Source organism: Malurus melanocephalus, unplaced genomic scaffold (genome assembly GCF_030028575.1).
Source record: "Malurus melanocephalus ecotype Western Australia unplaced genomic scaffold, MMel_1.1 scaffold_92, whole genome shotgun sequence".
In the NCBI taxonomy this organism is placed as follows: Eukaryota; Metazoa; Chordata; class Aves; order Passeriformes; family Maluridae; genus Malurus; species Malurus melanocephalus.
Window position 1 is genome coordinate 1,371,699 of NW_026623324.1, and position 22,399 is coordinate 1,394,097.

Below are 22,399 nucleotides of genomic sequence, written 5' to 3' on the forward strand. Positions count from 1 at the left end.
ACATGATCATTCCATATTTGCCCTCTTCCATGCAGGTACCAAAGACATGAAGGCCTTGCTGGAACATCCTTACACTTGTCCATCAGTGTACTGCAGGGCTCACCACTGCATCCTTTATGAATRAAAGCTGTTAACCAAATAAAGAGCATCTCTGAGGAGTATAAATCTGAAAATTGTATTCTCCTAAATATATATGTATCTACAGCTTGTCAGACTGGCTTAGCTTTTCCTTGTRTTCTCTCAGCCCCAGTGGGAGATAATTTGCTTCACTTTCCTGTGACTTTTATATTCATTTCTTCCTATGGTTTTTCTGAACTGCYTTGTAGGAACTACTGCCTAATGTACTTTTTAGTAAAGCAGTTTGTATTCTGCCAACTGTCACACAAAGTAGTACAGAAAGGCACTTATATTCCTGCCTATTTAAATCAACAACCACAAGAATGACATTTGCTTGACAAAACTGTTACACCTTGAAAAAGGCATTGAAAAATTTAGCAATACAATTAAATTTATTCTCTTTTGCAATTTTCTTCCTCAATTGCAGATTATTCCATTGAAATCTGATAGAATTTAGTTGAAATTTGAAATTTTCAGGTCAGCATCCCTGTCAAAATAACAGATAACACAGTAATTTTTTTTTTTTCATCCCACAACAAACCAAGCTGGATTTTTTTCAAAGCGAATTTATTTTTAGTAAAACTACAAGAGTACCATATAAAACGTTATGCAGTTTCAGGGAGACTATCTTTTTCAAGAAGTAGGAGGTGGGAGACCAGAAGAGCAAACAAGCAAGATATTTCATTGAGAATGGAAACAATGAAATCTCTTTTCCTATGGATTTGCACTGTGAGTTGAGCTCTATGTGACTTCCCTCCTGCCTAAAAAGGATCCTGTTTATGCTGCATAATTCCCATCAGATCATTAAAATGGTCTTCCTCTTATATCCAGACATGTACATTTAAAAAAAWTTGTAGCAACTGAATAGATTTTTTACTTTTCCACTCTGGCTGCAATTGCCCAGCAGGTCCAACACACTGTGCTTGGAGACACAGAGGACTATGTTCTTTGAATKTTGGTTGTTCTCAGTTGTTTACAATAGTAAATCCAATTTCACAAATATTCCCCAACTCCCTTATTTGGGTATTTATAACATTTGATGTATTTATTTCTTCTATCTATTTCCAGGAAATACTTTCAGGAATTTCTTCTGTTYTGGATGACACAACCACTGATGGAACATAAACGATTTCTGCTGCATGACCCACAAAATAAAAGATCTATAGGTAAACCTGTGATAAAAGGAGGACCCCAGTTTTCATCTAGAGGAAGCTCCACATGTAGCTAGTGGCTTATCTCTCTGGGAAGTTTGAAGACTGTCAGGCTGTAGATGCTCAATACTTACTCACAGACGCCTGCTGATGCCATGACTACTCCACAGGCAAAACAAAAGTCAACTCTGAAATGCCATCACTAATATCATTAGATGGCCAGTGGTGTACAGTAGACCCACAATCTGTGAGCAGGAGAATTCTCTGCAGGGGGGAACAAGGACAATATAAGGAACTCTCTCATATGAAGTGTTATTTTTTTTTAAAGTGTACTTCCTTATCACAATGTAAGAAAAATGCTATACCAGTTTGAGGTTCTGTGAATCAAAAATACAAGTTCCACTGGAGAGAAAGAAAAGGGTTTCAATTTAACCATTCCCTCTTCTATGAGGGGGAAAACTCCAAAACCCAACACCAGATAAACTGAGGGCTAAAACTGTAACAAGCTACTTTGCCCACCTTSAGGCAGAGTGCTGAAAATATAAACTCCTGCCTAGTGAGGCAGGTCAGAGATGGTAGATTACACTCTCATTCCTTCCAGCTTCTACTCTAGGGAATACCATAAATATCATAAATGGCCTCTTTTCTTAGTCACTGGTCTGGAAACTTGCAGTTAATTAATTTTACCCCATTCAACATAAAGGTTTAGGACTCTATCCAATTTTTTTTTTTTTAGTCAACATCCAGCAATAAATGCAAGCTTCCCCAGGCTTAGCTAACAGTTCATAACAATGATTGGCAGCTCCTTCCAAGGTCTCCACAGGTYACCCAGAATCACAGCCTGCCCCTGGAACTGCAGAAGGGGTTTTTTTGCAAATRGTTTTTTCATGGCCTTGCCCAGTCRTACAATTCAATTCAGCATGAATTGAATTTTACAGACTGTCACCTAGGCTTACGTTTACGTTAGCCAGAGTTTACGTTATTGGCCAGGAAAATATTTTGAACTGGGAACTTTTTAGGAATAGATTACTACTAATTAAGTTACCCATACTGGAAGAAGAAAAGCTGGGTTCTTCTCTCCTTATTCTGGAAGGAATAAAATTCACTTACCTATTTGCTTTTAGAGTTATCTGCATTACTAGGTATGTGCTGATTCTTCTTACTTCAACTAAACATCTCCAGCCAAGAATGCAAAAATACCCAAATCAGGAGAGSAAACAGGCTGACTACAAAGCCTACTAGTTCCAGCATATAACCACAAAGAAGAAACTTGTGCCCTGCAGCTTATGCTTCTTGAACAATCTGCATCTTCTATGCAGTYCCTGATTACRGAATAAATATATCAAAGGGATCYTTGTCAAAATACACATAAAAATTCCAGGTAATTTAGCAAACATAAGGTCCAATTWACAGCAAAACTCTACAAAAGCACAACTGGCATAACTACTTCATGGCTTTCATGCTTTCAAATTACTTCAACCTATACAGAGCATCCAGAAAGACAAAACATTTTCTAGTAGAAATCACATGGAAATTAAAGTGAAATACTAATTTAAACTCTGTTGCTGCAACTACTTTGCTCACACATCTCTTTGCAAGACAAAGGTCTTAACCACACAGCGAAATAACTCTGAGAGTGCTGTATCTATAAAGGGGATTGAATAGTTCTTAGAATACCAGAAAACAAGGGTTCTCTCCAATTGTAGCGGTGGCCTTAAAGTTCTCCACACACACTTCTGAAAGAAAAAAGGTTGATTTGTAAAATCTGGTAAAATTCTACATTGAACAAAACAGCATTGTCTGGGTCTCTTTATGTGGTCTGCCTCGGAGACCAGCCAAAAGACTGAAATAGTTTAATATTATACAGAAAACCTACCTGTAAAATCAATCATGGTAAGCTCTGCACAGGAAGTTTGGGGCAAGGGTGAAGTAGCCAGCTGTAATGTGTTGTTCTAGTGTTAATAGTCCATTAAAACATGAAGTTCTTCTATGTTGCTCTCTCTTTAGATTAAAGGTGCCTGACAAACACCCTCAAGAAGCTATAAGTTAACATCACAATATCATTGATCATAAAAAGCCACCAAAACAGAGTACTAGAATGTAAACTATGAAAATGCAGTTTTCATTTTAGATGACAAGGGAAGCTGTCTTTGTTATTTCTTGACCCTCCAAACCCCCAAGAAGTACGCCAGATTTGTCAAGAATTTTTAATTTAGTATTTAAGCATGAAACATATTCCCCAGTACCCCTGTGAAATGCAAAATAAAAGTCATTATGTTTAAGACAAAGATAAATTGACTTAATCTGAACACCAGTGAAAGCAGAGAACAAGCAAACAAGTATTTGGAGTTACAATCTGCCCTCTGAAATTACCTATGGGCAGATCCTGTGAAGCAGTTAGGCCAAAGAAAGGTACAGATGTTCTTAAGTGTGGTAAGAACAATTCCCTGGTCTGCTTGGAAGTGATACTTGAGTTTTGCCCCAGATGTCTCCCCACATTTTATGTAAAACAGAAATGTACTGATTATATGTAACATACCCAGTGAATTGATTATATGCAATATATCCAGTAACTATATAATGTTGGTGAGGGCAGAAACTAGGTCTCCCTTCCTCCACATTAACATCTTAACTATGCCCTGCCTGGCCTGATCAGCTTGAACGCATCTCAACCTTAACAGGAATAGCCTGTGAATCTGCTTATAAGGATGTTCTCCTGGCAAATGGACAACATGGATTTCAGCTCCCATGAGGCTGCAGTTGAAGAAGATGCATGTCTCCTACTATCTGACTAAACAGTCTATCACGTAAAACAGAAGTGTTTCATCTACAATTGTAGAACAGCTGTGAAAGGTCCTGATTTATAAAGTCCCACTGAAGAGAAATGTTCCTCTAACACTGAAACATTGCACCAGGATGAGGGGTAAGGACTGTTTCTGARCATTCCTGTTTCCTACCGGCAAGTTTCCCTCCACACTGCCTTGAGATTCCTAGGCATCAGGTCTGTTTCTGCATGCCACCCAAGGGACCTAATATGTAATTCATTAACCCCATCTCTAAACATCTCTTTGTTGCAATTTCTGATCCTGAAAGCGGTGATAATTTCTACTGCACAAGAGTGCTGACCCTTAACTGGACTGTAACTGGAAACTGAAACAGACTTTTTAATTCCTCAGAAGCCAAAAATGTAGTGGTACAAGGTACCCTTATTATGCAGGGAAATAGCTGGTTGCATSCTTCACATTGTTGGATAACCCACCAATCTGCACAGATTTCAGTTCTAGCTGACCTGAAAGTATTGTATGTTTTAAAGATGCAGAGTCACTCAATAGAGGGTTTCTCTTCATCCTTCTAAGAACATAAAAAAATATAAGGAAGAGTGGCTATATGTGATGCACAGATCAAAGATATTTTGCTCAATATATGGAAATACCCATCTACTGTGAGGTACACTCTACCTGCTGATGTGCACATTTCATCTGGTTGACAAGGATACTCATTATCTTTGTTAAAATGACAAATAACCTTTAACTCCTTCAGAAATTACTGAAAATGAAAGCCTAACAAAAATGGGCTGAACCTGAAGTGATCCAGTCTAGCTGAAGCAAGCAGAAATTGGGATGTATCCCTTTCATAGTCCAGTATTTTTTGGGTAACCATTTTGGTGCCTATGGCCAGGCAGGAATCAGTATGCCTTGGCATCAGGGCATTACTTGACCCAGAGAGAAGCATGTGCACCAYAGTCTTCCCCACAAAAATCCTTTTCCCTGCTTCCTTACTGCTCCCTGTCATCCAAGTCTAAACAAATAAGGAGGCTACATGCCTTGGGATGGGATGCAGATATCGATAAGCCTTTGTTAAATCTGCCAGACCTTCCTATTTGTGACCCAGTTTGCTTAGCTTTGTAACAACCCCCTGCCTGTATACCAACCCCSCTTTGTAATCAAAGTTACATTTGCTGTCTGCATTGAGTTATCGGACAAACTATTCATCTTTTAATTGACTGGTTTAATTGAACTGGCACACCCAGGAGCATGTTGCTTACTTGAAACAGATAAAAAGCTGTAGGGAGAACATATTATTAAATCTCTGCACTTGTGAGTCCCCACCTGGAGAACTGYGTACAGTTCKGGTGTCCCCAACATAAMAAGAACATAGGAACTGTTGGAGCAGGGCCAGAAGAGGCTGTGAAGTTGGTAAGATGACTGAAGCACCTTCCCTCCCAAGACAKGCTGAAAAAGTTGGGTCTCTTCAGCCTGGAGAAAGTTGTGTGGAGACCTCACGGCAACCTTCCAATTATCTGRAGGGGGATACAGGGATGCCAGAGAGGGATTCTTTATCAGGAACTGTAGTGATGGGACAAGGAGTAATGGGTACAAACTGAAAGTGAGAAAAGTTAGGTTAGATATTAGGAAGWAATTTTTCACCTTGAGGRTGGTGAGACACTGGAACAGGTTGCYCAGGGAGGCTGTGGATGCCCCARCCCTGGCAGTGTTCAAAGCCAGGTTGGATGGGGCWTTGAGCAAYCTGATCTTGTGGGAGGTGTCCCTGCCCATGGCAGGGGGACTTGGASTGATGTTTAAGGTTATTCCAACACCTTAACATTCCATTATTGTATTAATGACTCAGACATGTAATAGGTCAAGCTAACTGGAAAAAGAAAACGCTGSCCTGAACTAGTAAATGAATTGTATWTTTCCCCTTCTTCCCKAACCTTAAATCGCTYSCAACCTCCGGYAATYACCAGYCTCTCCCTGSGCCCCACCTCCGAGACGGCCTCAGGCCGGGCAGGGCCCGTCGCGCCCGCGGCCTCGGGGGCACCGCCCGCCCCGGCTTTGGAGCCCTCCTCCCGGGGGCGGAGCGGGGCCGGGCCGGGGGCGGAGCTCTGGGCGAGGGTGGAGCGGGGCCGGGCCGGGGGCGGAGCGCGCAGCGCGGCCCCCACCATGTCCAAGCACGTGTTTCTCACGGGACCCCCAGGTAATGCGGGAAGGCGGAGCCCGGGGAGCTGGTGTGGCTGACGGGATGCCTTGGGACACAGCCTGGTTTAGCTTAGCTTAGCTTAGTTTAGCTTAGCTTAGCTTAGCTTAGCTTACTAACTTGGCTTTCCTTGGCCCGGCCCGGCCCGGCCCTCGGCCCTGCGCAGGTCCGGCGGCGCTGTGAGGCGCTTAGAGCCGGGGAACGGCGGCTGCTACCGGGCCCTGGTCCGGGTGTGAGGGAACCCCGGGAGCGCCTCCAGCTGCAGCGGGGCCCGGCATTAACCGAGGCACCGCGGCTGCCGGCCCGGAGCCCCCCCTGCCCAGTGCTTAGGTCAGAGATACTGAACTAATTAGTTCGTCACTAATGAAAGGCTATTTTATCTCTCCACCCAGCCCTCCAAGGCATGTACTTGTACAGGCGCTATTGCTTTTTCCCTGGCTGCTGCCGTGGAGTAGAGTGTTGGGGGAAAAAAGCACCTGGACAATTAATCCTGCTTCATTGTAAACTGCAGTCATTAATAATTTCTGAGAGCTCATCTTTCCTGTAATTTAGTTGTAGTGATTTAGYACTTCAGCCTCAGTGATGTGCAGGTGTAGGTAATAATTGGCGTCCCGGATRGGCAGGCCTTGACTGAAGCAGTGGAGTAGTTTGTCTTGGTAAAGGAGTCTGATTATTGTGGAGGCCGAGTGGGACAGTATGAGGGTCGAATTCTATGGTTGATAAAGAAATTAACCAGCTGTTATGATAGCAAAGCTTTCCTTTGTGGTGTGGGAGAAAAGCAGTGGGTCTGATAATCCTTTTTGTGAACCTCTTGCAGATGCTTGTTTTGACTGGCATTAATTTAAAATGCTGCTGCTAGGCAGAGGTAGGAATACATTCCACCCGCTTCACTCAGGGTTTCCATCCGTTGAATGAAGACAGTCCTTCAGGAGATGCAGAGGTTAGGGCTGCTTGGTCAAGGCCTTTTCTCTTAGTTTATCTGAAATTCAGTGTGCTGTTTTGGTTAGCTCCATGTATAACTTCAAACTTTCTTAAACTTAGTTTGAATCACTAGCTTTCTTTGGCAGTTTGCTGAAAAGATGTAAACAAAATAGAGATAGCAAATCCACTTAGCAAAATTATTGTAAATTCATTTACAGGAGATAAGGCCTTGAAAAGATATTAGGTACCGAGGGTGTTGCATTTGTCTTTTTTTTGTTGTTCAGCTGCCAGGGAGCCCTTTTCTTAGAATTTGGAAAGTTTACTTAGGAGTTTGACTCGATGCCCTTGAAGCTACAGAATATTTTGTTGTTGGTATTGGCCATTAGGAAAGCAGTTCCTAAATCTGGATAAAGTCTAAAGAAGAAATTTGGTGTATGCATGTTGAAATGATTTATGTTGGCATCTTTAGGCATCTCACGTTTTGTTTGTGTTCCTCATTGCCAGGAATTTGAAGGGTTATTCTGCAGGATTATCTTCTGTTGTCTGAACTTTTTAGAGCAGTTATTAAAAATGAAGTGATAGTGCTAAATTTTGTGAGAGGCTGTAAATGTGAGTTTAAAAGGAGATTGCCACCATACATCTCTTGACAAAGGGGAAGAATTAAAAGGATGTCTGAGGAGGACTAATGTTCACATTGTAGAAAATGCATCAGACYGTGCAAGGAGATATCAGGTRGTGAGAATTTTAAGGACCTGTTTTAGGGTACGAAAATTAATTACGAGGTCAGAGGATAAACCATGTAAAAAGGGACTTCAGGAGGTATAAAGGAGGATCAGCTGTGAGGCTAGACTATGTTGCTCAGTGCTTTATCCAGTCATRTCTTGAAAACCTSAGAGTATGTGAAGACTGCATAGCCTTTCTGGGWTACCTGTTTCAGGGCTTCATTGGCTTCACAACAGAAAAGCTTTTCCCCATATTTAGTCAAAATGTTTCTTGATTCAGTTACATGAAGAAACATTTTTCTGTYATTGAGACTACCTTTTGCCATGTACAGCCTCTGAGTGCTTCTGATTTCTAGGACACCAGTTAGGTTTCTGGTAATAGCAGTCAGCTTTTACCTTTTGATCTAAAAAAGGAGGGAACTTATCTCTGTTCTTACAAAACAGTGAATATCAGTGGTAGGAAGGGAGATCATCAGTCAGTCTTCCAGYAAGCTTGGATATCAGTACCAGTAAGATCCTCATGTGTTTACCAGCCTTGTGGTAAGTTTTGTGACCTGCTCATGCATTCATCTAAGCTGATCAATTAATTGGAAGCGTGGGATATTTGTACCATTCTGTTATGCCTTCTTAAAGACTAATAAAACTTCATGGTGTCAGTACAGGATGAACTTTTAAAAGATGCTTCTGTTCTGTCCTATCATTTAGAAAAAGTAATTTGCAAACTTCAAAAGTAAACAATGTTCCTTCTGAACTGAATCATTACTGTGGCATTTAAAAAAAATGGGCTTTTAGTGCAGAAGAAGATAAATGCTGTGTGCTTTTTTTCTTCTTTATTTTTAGGGGTTGGAAAGACTACTTTGATACAGAAAGTCACTCAAGCTCTAAAATCCTCAGGCATTCCTATTGATGGATTTTACACACAGGAGGTYAGAGAAGGTGGCAGGAGAACAGGATTTGATGTTGTCACTCTGTCTGGAAACCGAGGACCTTTATCTAGAGTCAGGTACTGAGTTTTTAATAATTGTAAACTGTCTGCTTCAGTCCTTTGGCATATTAAATGTTGCTCCAGAAGGTCATTTCCAGCACACATGGCTTTCATGGGCAGGTTTTTGTGTCCTGGCTGACACATACAACATATTATATATGTAGGCATGTCTCTGATGCACCGTGCAATGTTGAAAGGCAGCGGTATTCTCCCTTACTGGCTGTTTTACACCAGATAAAGAGGAAGCACTGCTGAGGCTTTTACTGTGAGGTCAAGTAAGCACCTTACTGTGGKCAGGGAGGAAGAGTTTTGTGTTTCCTCTAGCTAATTTGTGGACACAGAAGTGGAAAATGAAAAGGGAAATTGCATATAACATTGTTTTAAAGAATGTTTGACTGGCCTRCAAAACTTGCCTGTGAATTTTAAGAAAAGAAGGAGTTTCAGAGCCCCAGAGGRTGCCTCTGAAATGCAGAGAGGCTCACAGTCTCTCCTGGCTCATTAGACTWAGATTTGCATTCTTAGTCCATGTCCAGGTGTGACCTTAGCACCTCATTCACACAGAGTTGATGTGATAAAAAATAATTTGCATTCTGCTAATAACAGAAGTTCGCCTAGCCCAGTGTGGTACAGCACATGCAAACTGAGTATTCTTCCAAGATTGTTTAAGGGTTTTGCAGCCCATATTGAGATCTGGGCTACTGCTATGATGCTGAATGTAGTGTGACATTAAGAAATCCAAAGATCTGAACTACAGACATGAGTTTTGATTTCAGTGTAAATATCTGTGCWAATTTTCAGATGCCCTTGTCTTTCCATACGCTGTTGAAATTTGAGCTTGCATAGTTGTGAAGGATGCATATGGTATATTTCTAACAGCAAACTATCTGCAGTATGACTTAATGCATGGTTTAGAGTTTCTTCCTTTTTAAGAAGAATTAAGAAGATTTGATTTATTTAGGTAACTTCTTATAAATTCACTTGAAATTACTGCAGYTGATCCTCATTAAACTCAGTACTTAGAAGGAATTGCATTTTTTTTTTTGCCCCAGTTCTGATTCTTCTGCTTCAAGACGTGAATATCGGGTCGGACAATATGTTGTAGACCTTGTTTCGTTTGAGCAGTTGGTTCTACCTATGCTGAGAAATGTGAGTATTCTATGAAAGCTGCTGATAAATGTATGTTACTGGAAGATCCTTCTAGAGCTAGTTTTTGATATTAATAAATGGCTTATTTCTTGAGTATTGCTGATTCTGATTGACCTCAGGGTCAGGAACCTGGAGGGGCAAATCTGGCTTGTTCTCTTGTCATTATTGTGGTGTTTTTAGAGATTACAATCCTGTGAACAGGACCTCCTTGGGCTGAAGTGGCAGCAGGTAGGAAGTTTCTTCCATTCCACTGTCTCCTACTGGAAAGCAAACAAATTACATGAGTGGCTTACCATGGAGATCTGCATGGAATCAATGGGTCAGAGAAAAAGGCTTTTGCTGCTGCTCTGTTTTACAGTCTTTTTTTTTCTCCTCTTTTGATTCCCATCTTCWTACTGTAGAAGCATTTGTTTCTTGCATCCAGCGAGTATTTTTGATTACTATTGTATAAATACCTGCAGACTGATAATAGCAGCCTGATTATTTGGGATTTAGCTTGCTACTGAAGATGTGCTCTGGTTGTGACAAGACTTTCCACACAATCTTTTTCCTATCCTTTTGCTAATATTCTGTCACTGCCTGTTTCCTTCTCCTTGCTCTGTTTTACTCCAACCTCTCCCCTTCCAAAATTAAACAAAAACAGAGCTGATTTTGGCAATAACATACCACAAACAGTGTGCAACAGCTGCTGAGCTGTACTACTAAAAAAATCATCTAGTGATTTTTCTACACTGCCAAAGCTCAAGGGGACAAGGAAGAAGGGACATTTTGGTGAAGCTAGAACAGAAATAGCAAAGAGGTGCAAGGGCCAAAAAGGAGGTCAAGGATCCAATTCTTGTTTTTGTTAAGGAACATTGAAGTCAGAGTAGGGAAGCAAAGATGTTGGGCAAAGGATAAAGGAAGTAATAATAAAATGGGACAATCTGTATATGTTAAATTTCGCTGTCACTATATTTATAATGTTAATAAATAGTTTAATAAAAAATACTTCATTAAGCCAGTGCTGTACTTGGAATCCTTTTACTACTGAATTAAGGTGRAATACAAGAGAGATCTTTGTAGAAGAGTGTTAGCAGTGTTGAATTTTTTCTATTACTTATATAGCTTTCTGCGAGTACAAAAAGGGGAAGAGAAGAACAGCAGATGGGCCAGCAGAGTCACACACACAGTGCATGTGTSCTTATAGAAAGTACTGTTTACTGGTTTGGTGGGAATGTGGTCGCTCATGTAGATGGCCCAAAACAGAGGAGGAGAGTGAGGAAGATGAGAGAACTGAAACAATGAGAGATAAATGAAGAATGCGGGCAGGAGAGTCATAGGTATGTTCTGGTTTGATCAGAGAGCAGCACAGAATGGGCATGAGCCTCCTTAAACTTGAGGACTGGTTCATTCAGCTTCTAAGGCTTTGTACCCTCCAGCGAGAATGGGATAGATCCTGGAAGATCTCTCTGGTTCTGCAAACTTTATCAGGCAGGACTGACAGTTTCTTCAATGTTTTTTCAAAGCAAAATACTTTCTTCCTCAATATGTGACCTAGTGACTAGTATTGGCTTTTTGGCTCACTGATCTGTGAAAGGATTTTAGATAAAACAGCTACTCAGTAGGGACTTAGCTTGAAAGGATTTTAGGATGCATGTTATATAGTTCTTTCACTTTCCCAGAAGCAAATACTTTGCCCWCATAAGGGGAAACATTTTGATTTTTGGGCTTTTTTTTTKGTTTCTGTATAAAATGGCTTGTATTGGTACATATTAATGTATCTATAATGGTTTTGAATTGAGTTGATTTTCTTCTCACTTCTACAAATTATGGAGTTCTCAGTCACTTTTACCAAAATAGGGTAGGCAGTGCACTTCTTTTTCTGTTGAAGAGTYCCTCTGCTTTGCAAGCTGCCTTTTCCTCAGTAGTAATGAGCCCTGTTTTCTCCTACACTTCCCTGCTGCTTGCACCAGCCTTCATCGCAACACTGTTGGGCACTGTGTTCACTACATGGAAAAAGCAAACAAACCACAAATGTGGGTAACTGCTAGTATGATGTCTCTCCTACTATCCAGTGGCTAGGACTATAAAATAAGGTATATCTCAAATATATCTTTTCTAATGTGRGAGAAGCTTGTGAATGGCTTGGTTGTTATCCAGCTTTGAAGAAAGCCAGTTGTTGTGAGTGAAATGCTGGTTTTGACCCTCCTTGAACACAACTACAACAGGAGAAACTCCCAAATCTAGATTTAATGGAAGTATTTTTTTTGTATAACTGTTTTGTGTGACTGCTGATCACATAATTAAATGTAATCACTAAAAGCATAATTTGGTGGGAAGAATAAAGTTTTAAAAAATTGCTGACCCTCAGAATGACTTGAGAGCTGCTCATAGGCAAAGTGCAGTTCTTAATARTTAAGTAGCTCATATGAGACCATTGTGAGAATTCTGCTTTAAAGGATATCTGATATAATGGGTATTCCCTATTGTAGTTGGTATTTATACTGAACAGTTGTTTTCATCCTTCCAAAAATCCRTCCTGAAAAAGAAATTATGGATTTATAAGTCTCTTATTTGCCAGCAGTAACTTTGACTTTCCACTTCCCCCAGTATGACAGTTGTATTCATTTCTTTAGGAGATACTTCTTTTATCAACATAGAAATAGCTTCTGTTGCTTGTTTTTAGTTTTTTTGTTTACAKTTTCTTGATGCACTTTTCCACAGGTAAATCATGGGGGTGATACAGAGAAGAGAATTTGTGTCATAGATGAGATTGGTAAAATGGAGCTCTTCAGCCAGGCTTTTATTCAAGCTGTTCGTCAAATTCTGGCTGGCTCAGAGACTGTGGTGCTTGGAACTATTCCAATACCTAAGGGAAAGCCACTGGATCTTGTTGAAGAAATAAGAAGTAGGAAAGATGTTAAAGTGTTCAATGTGAGTAATATTTAATATCCTTAAAAAGCCTTCTGTTCTAGGTTACTGGTTTATATTTGGCTCTGTTTAAAAACTTACTGCCAATTGATAGCTGTGGGTAGCGTGCATGAAATAAGTTTTTTAGTTTCCATTTTATTCTTAATGGGCAGGTGTTCACCTTATTAAAAAAAATCCCATTTGGCATTTACTGTAGCAGTCTCACACAGCTGGCTTTGCTTGTGAGTGGCTGCAGAAGTAATGATAYAGTTGTTTTAAAGGTTTCTTTGCTGTGGTATTATTGCTTTATAAGTATTCATTATTCCTAAGAGTTAAATCTTCTAAAATACAGTCAAATTTTTAAGCTTTTTAGTTTTTTTCCAGACTGGCTTGCAGAAATACTACCAGTAATCATATTCAAGGAAAAAAAAAAAAAAAAAAAAAAAAGGCAGTGGAGTTTGCAGGAATGATTTATAAAAGATAATTGTAAATGGAGTGTACGTTTGCTGGAGTCAGTGTACCAATTCTGGAATTCATTATGTTATTTTTACAGACATAATTTTCAAAATATTAGGGCCTCAAAGTACATTTCTGATCAGTTACAGTGAGGTTCTCAAAAACTTAGCCCAGCAAAACATTGCCTGTTCCTGGGAGTGCATGTGTGAGGTTTCTTTATCATCTGTAAGTGTCCTCAAAAACAAGCTAAACGCATCCCTCACATCTTTGGTTTATGTTGTTTCCTGTTCAAAGTTGGATTAAAAAACTGCAGTGCTCAGAAGTTCCTCACCTTTAATTGAGGGTCCCATCATCATATTAATTTTTTTATTGTATTAAATGCTGATTTAATTAACACTAAAGCAATTGTAGGAGGAAAGATGAGAGATTATTCCTTTCTTTGCATAAGTGTTCWACTACTACCATTCCTTTCAGTGATAAAACAGCAAGGTTTTCCACCGTCAAGCTGATGTGTGTTCATTGTCAGGCTGTTGAGCAGAGATGCATGGAAATGTGAATTTTGTATGAGTTGCTTTACAGTGGTAGGACTGGGGAAGAGGGGATGGAGCAGCCTTGCTGAAAGTACCACTCATTCAAAGCTTAGGCTGCAGTCATGGAGGAGAGTGGTGCATGCATTTGGTCCTCTCAGGGGAGGCAACAAGGGGCTARAAAACAGCATCTGACTTTTTAAGGAAGCTTTTGAGGCTTCTACTGTCTCATTTTATCAGGTAATATTCAGAGGGCACGGGCTACTCAACTCTGGGTTTTCAGCAGTATCAGTCTGCTGATACATCTTTCTYTCAAGAGCTGACTGCMGCCAGCAAAGTCTTTCTGTAAATTTCAATGGAGCCATGTTTTCTCTAGCTAAAAGGTCAYTACTAAAAAAATGACCCATCCTGTTCATGCTGTTGAGATTAGGACATGCAGGTTTCTTTAATTAAATAGAGATCTCTGGTGAATCCATTAACCAAAAGCATGGATGTGAAATGTGCGACAGACTGCCATCATTCCCAGGTGTCACAGACCTGCTAAGCTGAAGTCTTGTACAGGAGAGCATCTGTCTCTCTTGCTCCAGTGACATACTATATGYTCTTTCCCAGCTGGTTAGAATGTGTTCATGAGCAGCAGCAGAACCTGCCTGTGGGGAGTCAGAGGTGTTGGTAGCTGAAGTAAATACTGGGTCCCCYGCTGTGTTCTTCAAGGGCTGTGGCATGGGCAAACCTGGAGTGTGCCCAAGTAGCTCGCAGTCTGTAATTTCCTTCTAACTTGTGTGGTGCCTGGAAGTGTACAGAACTAGATGGCTACCTTCCAAAAGCATTCTGCTTGCCTTGTCACTTAGTATGGGGTTAGGCTGCATTCAAATAGCTCATCCCAGTTTTTTCATTCTGCTCCTAGTGTCACTAGGACATTTCTGATGAAAGRACAGCTGTTTGGGATTTTACAGTCCCTTCTGTCTTGAAAGCATATTTTGTTGGTGTAAATGGGCCCAGAAGCCCTAAAAGCAGTTGACCATTTGGTCCCARATGTTTAATTTACTATATGATGGGAGCTCTGATATTTAACATATTTCTTTCTGTTGTTGCCCAGTTCTATTTTGCTGAGACCTGAACTTTTAGTGAAACCACAGAGGCTCCTCTTGCACTGCCTGCGTCTGTGTAGTTTTGCAGACACAGTGGTATGAATAGGATCAGGTTATCCTTAGCAGCTGGCAGATACTAATTTTCTCCCATTTTCCTATCTATCAATTTTGCTTGCATGAAACCTGTTAGTGAAGTGTGGTTGCATGTGCCTATTAAAACAGAAAATAGTTAAATGGATAGGAAGAAGAAAAGGCTCCATTTGAACAGATTGTACATGACTGGTTTCCTTGATGGTGTTTTTAACAGGGGAAGAAAGCTTTTGTCCCCCACAGTTGCCTGCTTGGAGTCTAGGTGGTAATTTCCTCCAAATTACATAAATGCTTAAGATAAGCARCATCTACAGTTATTTTCAMSTCCTTGTCTWARAAYGTACCCATCTGTTTGTACATTCAGTACAGATACTGGGAGATTTGTTCTCTCTGGGAAAGCTGCCTGCACAGAATGTCTCCACATCTTAAGAGGAGACTTATATCTATCAAGCAGCCTTTGTAAAACAGTTGTGAAAATTTCCCAGCACTTGGCACTTTCTCTCTGCTGCTCTCACTGGACTTCTGGCATGTAGGTATGGAAAAAGGATAGATAAAATGTAGTATTGTTTTTGTTGGCTGTGAGAGTGGGAAGAGCTATTAAATGTGCAGAAGGTTCTTTGAAAGTCAGGATATTGGTGCACTTGCTGTGAGATTTAGAGTTTGGCTCMTCTCTGCTGTGTTGTTTACTGTAGGGTCTCAATAGCCTTACTGTAGAGCATTCTTTGTTGTCTTGCTCTCTTTGGTTTTGTGGGGTTTTATGTTTGTCTTACAAAAGCTTGGACTGACTGTCAATAAAAACAGTGACATTTTCAGGCAGATCTTCCCTTTCATTACTCTCTCCCCTCCCCCTCCCACCTTTTTTCTTTCCTTCAGTGTCACTTTCTCATTAGTCCCATGCTGATCTGCTGTCTTGAATTCAGTGGTAGGTGACTCCACTGTCAGTGGGTTTTACAGTGTTGGTTTACAGCATTTGGATAGGATGTGTGTGACTGTAAATAGTGGTGGACTCCTAGTGCCAAATTCTTAGGATAGAATTGTCACCTATTTAACAATAGAAATAATAATAGTAATACTTTCTCCTGCTTATTATTGACTGTAGTACTGGAAAGGCACAAACTCTTGTGATCAYATCTTAAATGCAGATATAGGGAGTGCGGTAGAACGTTGCTGGTAGAGAGTTTTATGCTGTGCATGGTGTTGTGTCTCTCTTTACTTGTCAAACAGCTTTTCTACAGCTTTATATGAATGCCCTTACTTATTTTTTCAGCTCATGTGTCTTTGTCTGATTTCTTCCGGCCCTCTCTGCAGGGATCTGAACCGTGGGGAAAATTTCTTAGGCTTTTTAAAGTGAACTTTTGCTGACGCTTTGCTGTTGCTTGTTACCCCTTTACAACCCCAGTCATCTCCCCAGGTTTTGTGTGAGTGAGTAATGCACAGCCCTGTGGGTCACAGGGCTCTAGATCAGGACCCYGTCTGTCAGGAAGGGATAATTTACACCCACACAGTCCCCCCAGATCTGTGCCCCTGGCAGTGGAGCTGACTAGCAAGTGCCAGACTTTGCCTGGCAGTTTACAGTCATCTGTATGTACTGGAATGCAGATGGGCCCAGCAAAAAACATGACACTGGACTACATGGAATTTCACATATGCTGGATTTAAAGCCCAGCATTTCCATGGATTGGTCAGCCAAAGGCGTATCTCAGTGTGCTACAGAACATCCCAGCTTTCTCAAGTAGTCTTATTTCTTTTCTGTGGTGTTTCTCTCCTGCARTAATAAGGTTTCTCAGAGTACAGAGTTATACTGCTAAGCCTGTTTTAATGTTTTTTTCTTTGCAGATGTTTTTGACTGGTTCTGTCATCTTTATGAATATAACCCTTTCAAGTAATGAAGGCATAAGAACTTTGCTTTATAGTAGGAAAGTTAAATTTGGTAGTTGAAAAGGATTTATAATTATTACAAAAGTACATGCTGGTTCTTTGAGTGATTCTTGTTAGTTATTCAAGCCCTGAATAATACTGCAAAATACCATGGGTAATTAAATAAAAAAGATCACTAAATATTCAATTGCAGCTTTTGTGGGTTAAGCATACTGTGTTCTCAGTTTTGTGGGTTAAGCAGAAGAAGGCAGGTGTTTGACACTCATCATTCCTGCACTGAAAAAGAAATGCWTTTGAATTTCTGCTTTGATTATTTTTGAAGTAAACACTAGTATAGAAGCTATTCATCAAATTATATCAGTTTTAATTTCTCTTTSTCTAGGTTAGTAAGGAAAACAGAAACAGCATTTTGCAAGACGTCTTGGCAGCTGTGGAATCCTGCAGAAAATGAAGACCTTTTCTTTCCTGTAAACACTAAAGCTTTTATTTCAACAAAACATTACGACATTTTGTGGATGGTTTAGAATCTGTCGTTTCTTCTTTARCCCCTGAAGGCTTTACTGGAGCCTTCAGGATAAGAAAGGTAAAGCTGGTAATATCCTGAAACGTGAAAATGAGATAAGCAGGATTGTCATTTATTCAGTTCACTAGATTACAAAAAAATTGAACAGMTGTGTAGCTAACATCCAGTTCTTACCTGTCTGTTTGGAAGTTAGGTGGTCAACTCTGATCTGAATTACTCCATGTAAAAACAATTAACTGTAATATCTGTTTGATAYCTTAGTCTTTCTGTGTATGTTTGGTCTGTTCTTCATATCTTCATTCAATATCTGGAACATAACCCTGGTGCAATAGAACAGAACCCTGTCCAAAATGTATTGAGTCCTGCSTGGTTTGTGTAGGAATATTTTGCTGTTGCTGACCCAGCTTAGGTATGTCCAAGTGTATTTTAGCATGGGTCCTGACAAATCAGGTAGAGGGAATAAGCAGATGTGCTGTCTCCCCCAACCCCCGGGGACTGCTGTCTGCAGTTGCAGTGTAAGGGTTATCAGTAAGAAGGGTTATCCAGAGTTTCAAGGAAATGTCCTGTAGTCACGAGTGACATTTACAGAATTCTATTTTGAGAGGAAAAATAACCAAGTCTACCCTCCTAGGCCCAGACACTAATTGACAAAACTAGTGCATTTTTAATTTATTTTCAATTTTCTGATGGGAATCCTGTCTCATACCCCCTTAAAAATAATATATATATATATATATATAAATCTTTAAGCCCATGAAGTTCATGAAATCATGTTTTTCATGCTGAGTTTGTTTAATCATGAGCGACTTAATACTGCATTTGTCTATATTTGTTTTACAATTTGTGTATTGATACTATGTTTGTTTGTGTATTTTTTTTCTTATTTAATTCTGTACATACTTCATGGTGAAATAAGAAGTGTTTGAGAGTATTAGACAATGTGTTTCCCTCTGAAGTGTKCAAATGTGTTCAGCAAAAGTGCTGCCACTTAATCAGTTTTGCATATTGTGAAAACAGAATTCCCTCCCAGGTGTACAGTCTTCATTGTAAAATTTATGGTCATCTCTGGCTGAAGAAAGTTGTTAAAAATTCGGTTGTTTCTTAATTTTTTTTTTTCCTTTTCAGTTAAATGACTGCTGAAATAAGCAAACTATTTAAAGGCATCTTCAAAAATAATTTTATTAATTTATTTCTATAAAACTGACACCCAGAGTTGCATAGGGCTGGATGGAGACAGATACTTTTACACATGCCCTGCAAACACCTAGAAGCTTGGAGGGAACGTCCTTTTTCTTTCCTGTATTCAGAACAAGAGTGGTACAAAAATTGCTCCTTCACAGGTGGTAGGGYGCGAATGCCATGTTAAAGGATGCCATGGGTTTATTCCCTGACTGCCCAGTTGGGACTACCCTTCCACCCAAATCCATTTGGATGGTAGTATTGTCTTCATCATGTTTGGGAAAAAGAAAATTCCTGTTAGGGTCTCCACTTGAGAATGCTTTTTGTAAAATAAAGTGCTCTAAAGTCACCACTAATCCCTTAATTACTTCAGGCATTTTACTCAGACAAAACACCTTTTTAGGTGTGGAGGACTTGGGACCAAAGTCAGTTTTCTCAGGGCTGTGTGCCWTAGGTTTTTGAACAGAAACCTCTCTGCACTTGAGTGTTGGATGCCCTCCTGTTTCAGTGTTAAGTCTCTTAAGCTGTAAAATATGCTGCAAAAGAATAGTTCTTTCAATGATTAAAGAGTTATCCAAAATCTRGCATGGTTTTAGTGGGACTGCTGTTGAGTCTTACATGAGAACTGACCTTTCAATAGAATGGAGAGATTTGACACCTCTCTGATAGAGGCTGTGGAGGGGAGGTCCATGAGGAATGATGGCAGAGTTTAGTCCTCTGAATTCTGGTTCAGCTTCATTTGGTTCTGGTTCATTTAAAATGAACCATCATCAGGTTCTGGTTCATTTAAAATGGGGTTTGTTCCCCATAAAAGTAGATATATTGCCCTGCATTTAGTGCCATGATGCCCACTGTAGTGTCATCACTTAGTAGAGTGGGGAAAGAAAACCCCAAACAATTACAACAAGAAGTTTGGGGAACTTTTGATCAGTGCTTGTAGTACTTTTAACCCATTGTCTCATCGTTAAAGGAAGACCTTTTGTRCTGAGGTTAGATGGTCTCTAGGAAATGCAGGTAAATTTTTCCCTCACTGGAATGGAGCGAAGTATCAGCACTTTTAAACTAATGCTTATTTTTGCTACTGACATCAAATGTCTCTTGTTTTCTGCTACCTGTCTCAAGAGTGGTGAGACTCATTAATTTGTTGTTATTTTTTAAAGCCCATTTTCTCTCTGAGCTGTAGTGCGTTTCAAGAGAAATAAAGGCAAATTCTGTGACCTGTGTTCAGCAGAACAATGTAGATGACCTTAACAATCATGTCTGGCCTTTAAATCTCAAATGGTCCTGAAGTTACAAGTTGCAGTTAAGTTGCCTGTTTCAAACATGCATCAAGTGAGTGAGAAAGTTGTGTTTCCAACTGAACGTAAGTTTTTATGACAACCTCTGTTTACTTTAAAGGTAAAAATTTATTGTCTGGTCTTGCACTAGCAAAATATTTGGAAGGCCTTGAGAGCACTGAAACAGCAAAYAGAGCATTCACAAGTCCCCTGATGCGCCAATTTTATTAATAGCACACATTTGGTGAAAAGCATGTCTGATGTACCAGATGACAACGTTAGTGCACCTGCAGGTTTTAATTGGTGCAAAAAAGGGAGAATGTGAGGTACAAATTGCTGTCTCGAAGCCCAAGAATCAAGGACATTTTTGGCAACAAGGCTGGTAATTCCAACATAAAATTGCACACAGCATGGAATAAAAAGGGCCTGCATTATTTATCCTGYGTTAGGCAATTTCTGACTTGTAAAACTGAGTGAGAGAGGTGAATCTTTGATACTGGACCTACTGCAAAGTTAATTATAAGTAATATGTCTGTGTTGCAGATTTAAAGATGTACAAGCACTAGTGGAACATGGTAATTAAATACCAGTTCCTAATCCAGGGAGTAATCTAAATACGGCAATAATTGGGTATTTTAAAAAAARTGCTGAGAAGATGATTATCACATGCTAGAGAATCTCACTGGTAATTCTAATCTTTTGTAATGAGCTGCACAAAATTCTGCTAATCTTTAACTTAAGTAAGTTTTCCAGCAAGTGAAGAGCCATCAGTTGGTGGGCTGGAGRCAAATGCAGATGACATTTCTTGCTTTATTCTAATAAACAGTTTCTATAAAAACTGTGAATTACATTATAGACAGTCCTAAGAACTTAATAGTTTCAGAATGTCACTCAAAGATACTGAGTGTATCTGGTCATCCTGTCAAGCGAATAAGATTCACACTGGTAAGTCCTTTTCATTGAGATTTGTCTTCAGTGAGGTGAATGCCAAGATTTTGTGCTTATGGGAATGAGGTAAGACTTTGCAACAAGAACTTCAGTTCCTCACAGGGAAGTTGCATGATGCTACAAAATGGAGAAAACAGCCAGGAGGACCTCTGGTTTTTATTTTTGGATGAATAGGAATGAAYTTTGCAGACTACGCCCTGGTTCCTACTTGCTTGCTGTGGTGAGAAACGGCTGGGCTGAAGGCCAGGCTGGGGCTTGCCAGTGTACTTGGTGGATGTGAGCAGTTCAGCAGCCTGTGCTTGGCTTCRGTAAAAAGCCTTTTTGCCAGATCTTCAGGCCATGTTTCACCATTAGGAGTGTAGCAACTGGCTTTTACTATATGATGTAAACAAGAGCCTATAAGTGAAAGGAAAGCTTAGGAAAACAAAATGTGAGGCAGGTAAGTGTCCTGTTTAGTGCAAAGGCTGAAGTACTGTGTTTGTGCTTGCTTTACCATATACTGATTATCCTCCCTCCTGTAATCTGCTGTATTGTTCATGTTCCTCTCTGGTTGCCGAGACTGGATAAAATAACTCCTGGCGTTTGCTTTCAGCAGTGGTGATGTTATCTGAGGTTAAGCAGGGGGGAGGCAGATAAAGCCTCTGTCCCTTCATCCCTGCTGACATTTCTGTGAAAGAACTCCATGTACAAATGGTCTTGGGRACTGAGCACTTGATTTTTCAAAGAATGCATTCAGCTTGCTAACAAGATGGGAACATCATTGTTTTCATGCTGTAGAAACAAGAAAGGATATTCTGGACTGGCTGAATGAGGTGAGAAAGTGGCCTCCGCAGCTCTGGAAAWACCAAGCTTAGCACCTGATGAAAAAAACTGCAATGGAACTCTTTATGAAAGGTACTTACATGTTGGTGGTGACATTCTGCATCATAGCTGTGGCAAGAGATCAGACATGTAGGCAAACTGTTAAGCCTGAGCAACTTTAGAGCCAAGTTTTAACAGTATACGGCATTGTGAAACCCATCAGCAGTGTCACAGATGACATAAAAGCAAGAAAATTGGAATTTGCTTTTCATTTAGAAGCCAAAACCTGCCCAAAAAGTGGTGGTATCTCCATCTTGCAATTCTGAGGCACCTTGTGTGTGAGTTGAAGTATCAAGCTGTTTTAAGTCTTTCAGGAATAAAGGTATGACTCAAAAGCCTTCATGTATATGTGGGCAGTTGTTGGTGCTGAGGACTTGGGTGTCTTTTGGTGGTATGCAGAGCTGTTTGGAGCAGCTTACTGTTGAAATTAGACCTTGTTTAACGGTTAGGTTCCTATTAGCTTGGTGTACCTCAGAATCTTAAATGCAGCTTCTGTCACAAGCAGAGTTAACTGGGTGCCTCATGCAGAAGTGGGTGAAGTCTAAGATGTGCTTAATAAATATAACCTCATGTTTAGTTGTAGGTTTTGTTTCTAACCATTATGTCAGATTGTTTTGTAGGATTGGCTCATATTTAAAACCACTGCATTTTGCAGTAGYCT

The 22,399-nt window shown here is 40.1% G+C and overlaps 1 protein-coding gene across 2 annotated transcripts; it reads left to right on the plus strand.

Annotated features, from left to right (window-relative positions):
* The first annotated feature begins 6,187 nt into the window (after positions 1-6,187).
* Positions 6,188-17,461, plus strand: NTPCR (nucleoside-triphosphatase, cancer-related). Of its 2 annotated transcripts, XM_057368440.1 has the most exons (5): positions 6,188-6,245; positions 8,729-8,891; positions 9,923-10,019; positions 12,723-12,932; positions 17,333-17,461. In XM_057368440.1, exons 1-5 carry the CDS (start codon positions 6,212-6,214, stop codon positions 17,399-17,401), a joined length of 573 nt encoding a protein of 190 aa, XP_057224423.1. In that variant the 5' UTR covers positions 6,188-6,211; the 3' UTR covers positions 17,402-17,461. The 2 variants fall into 2 exon arrangements, with proteins under 2 accessions (XP_057224423.1, XP_057224424.1); XM_057368441.1 differs by lacking the exon at positions 12,723-12,932.
* Positions 17,462-22,399: the final 4,938 nt, after the last annotated feature.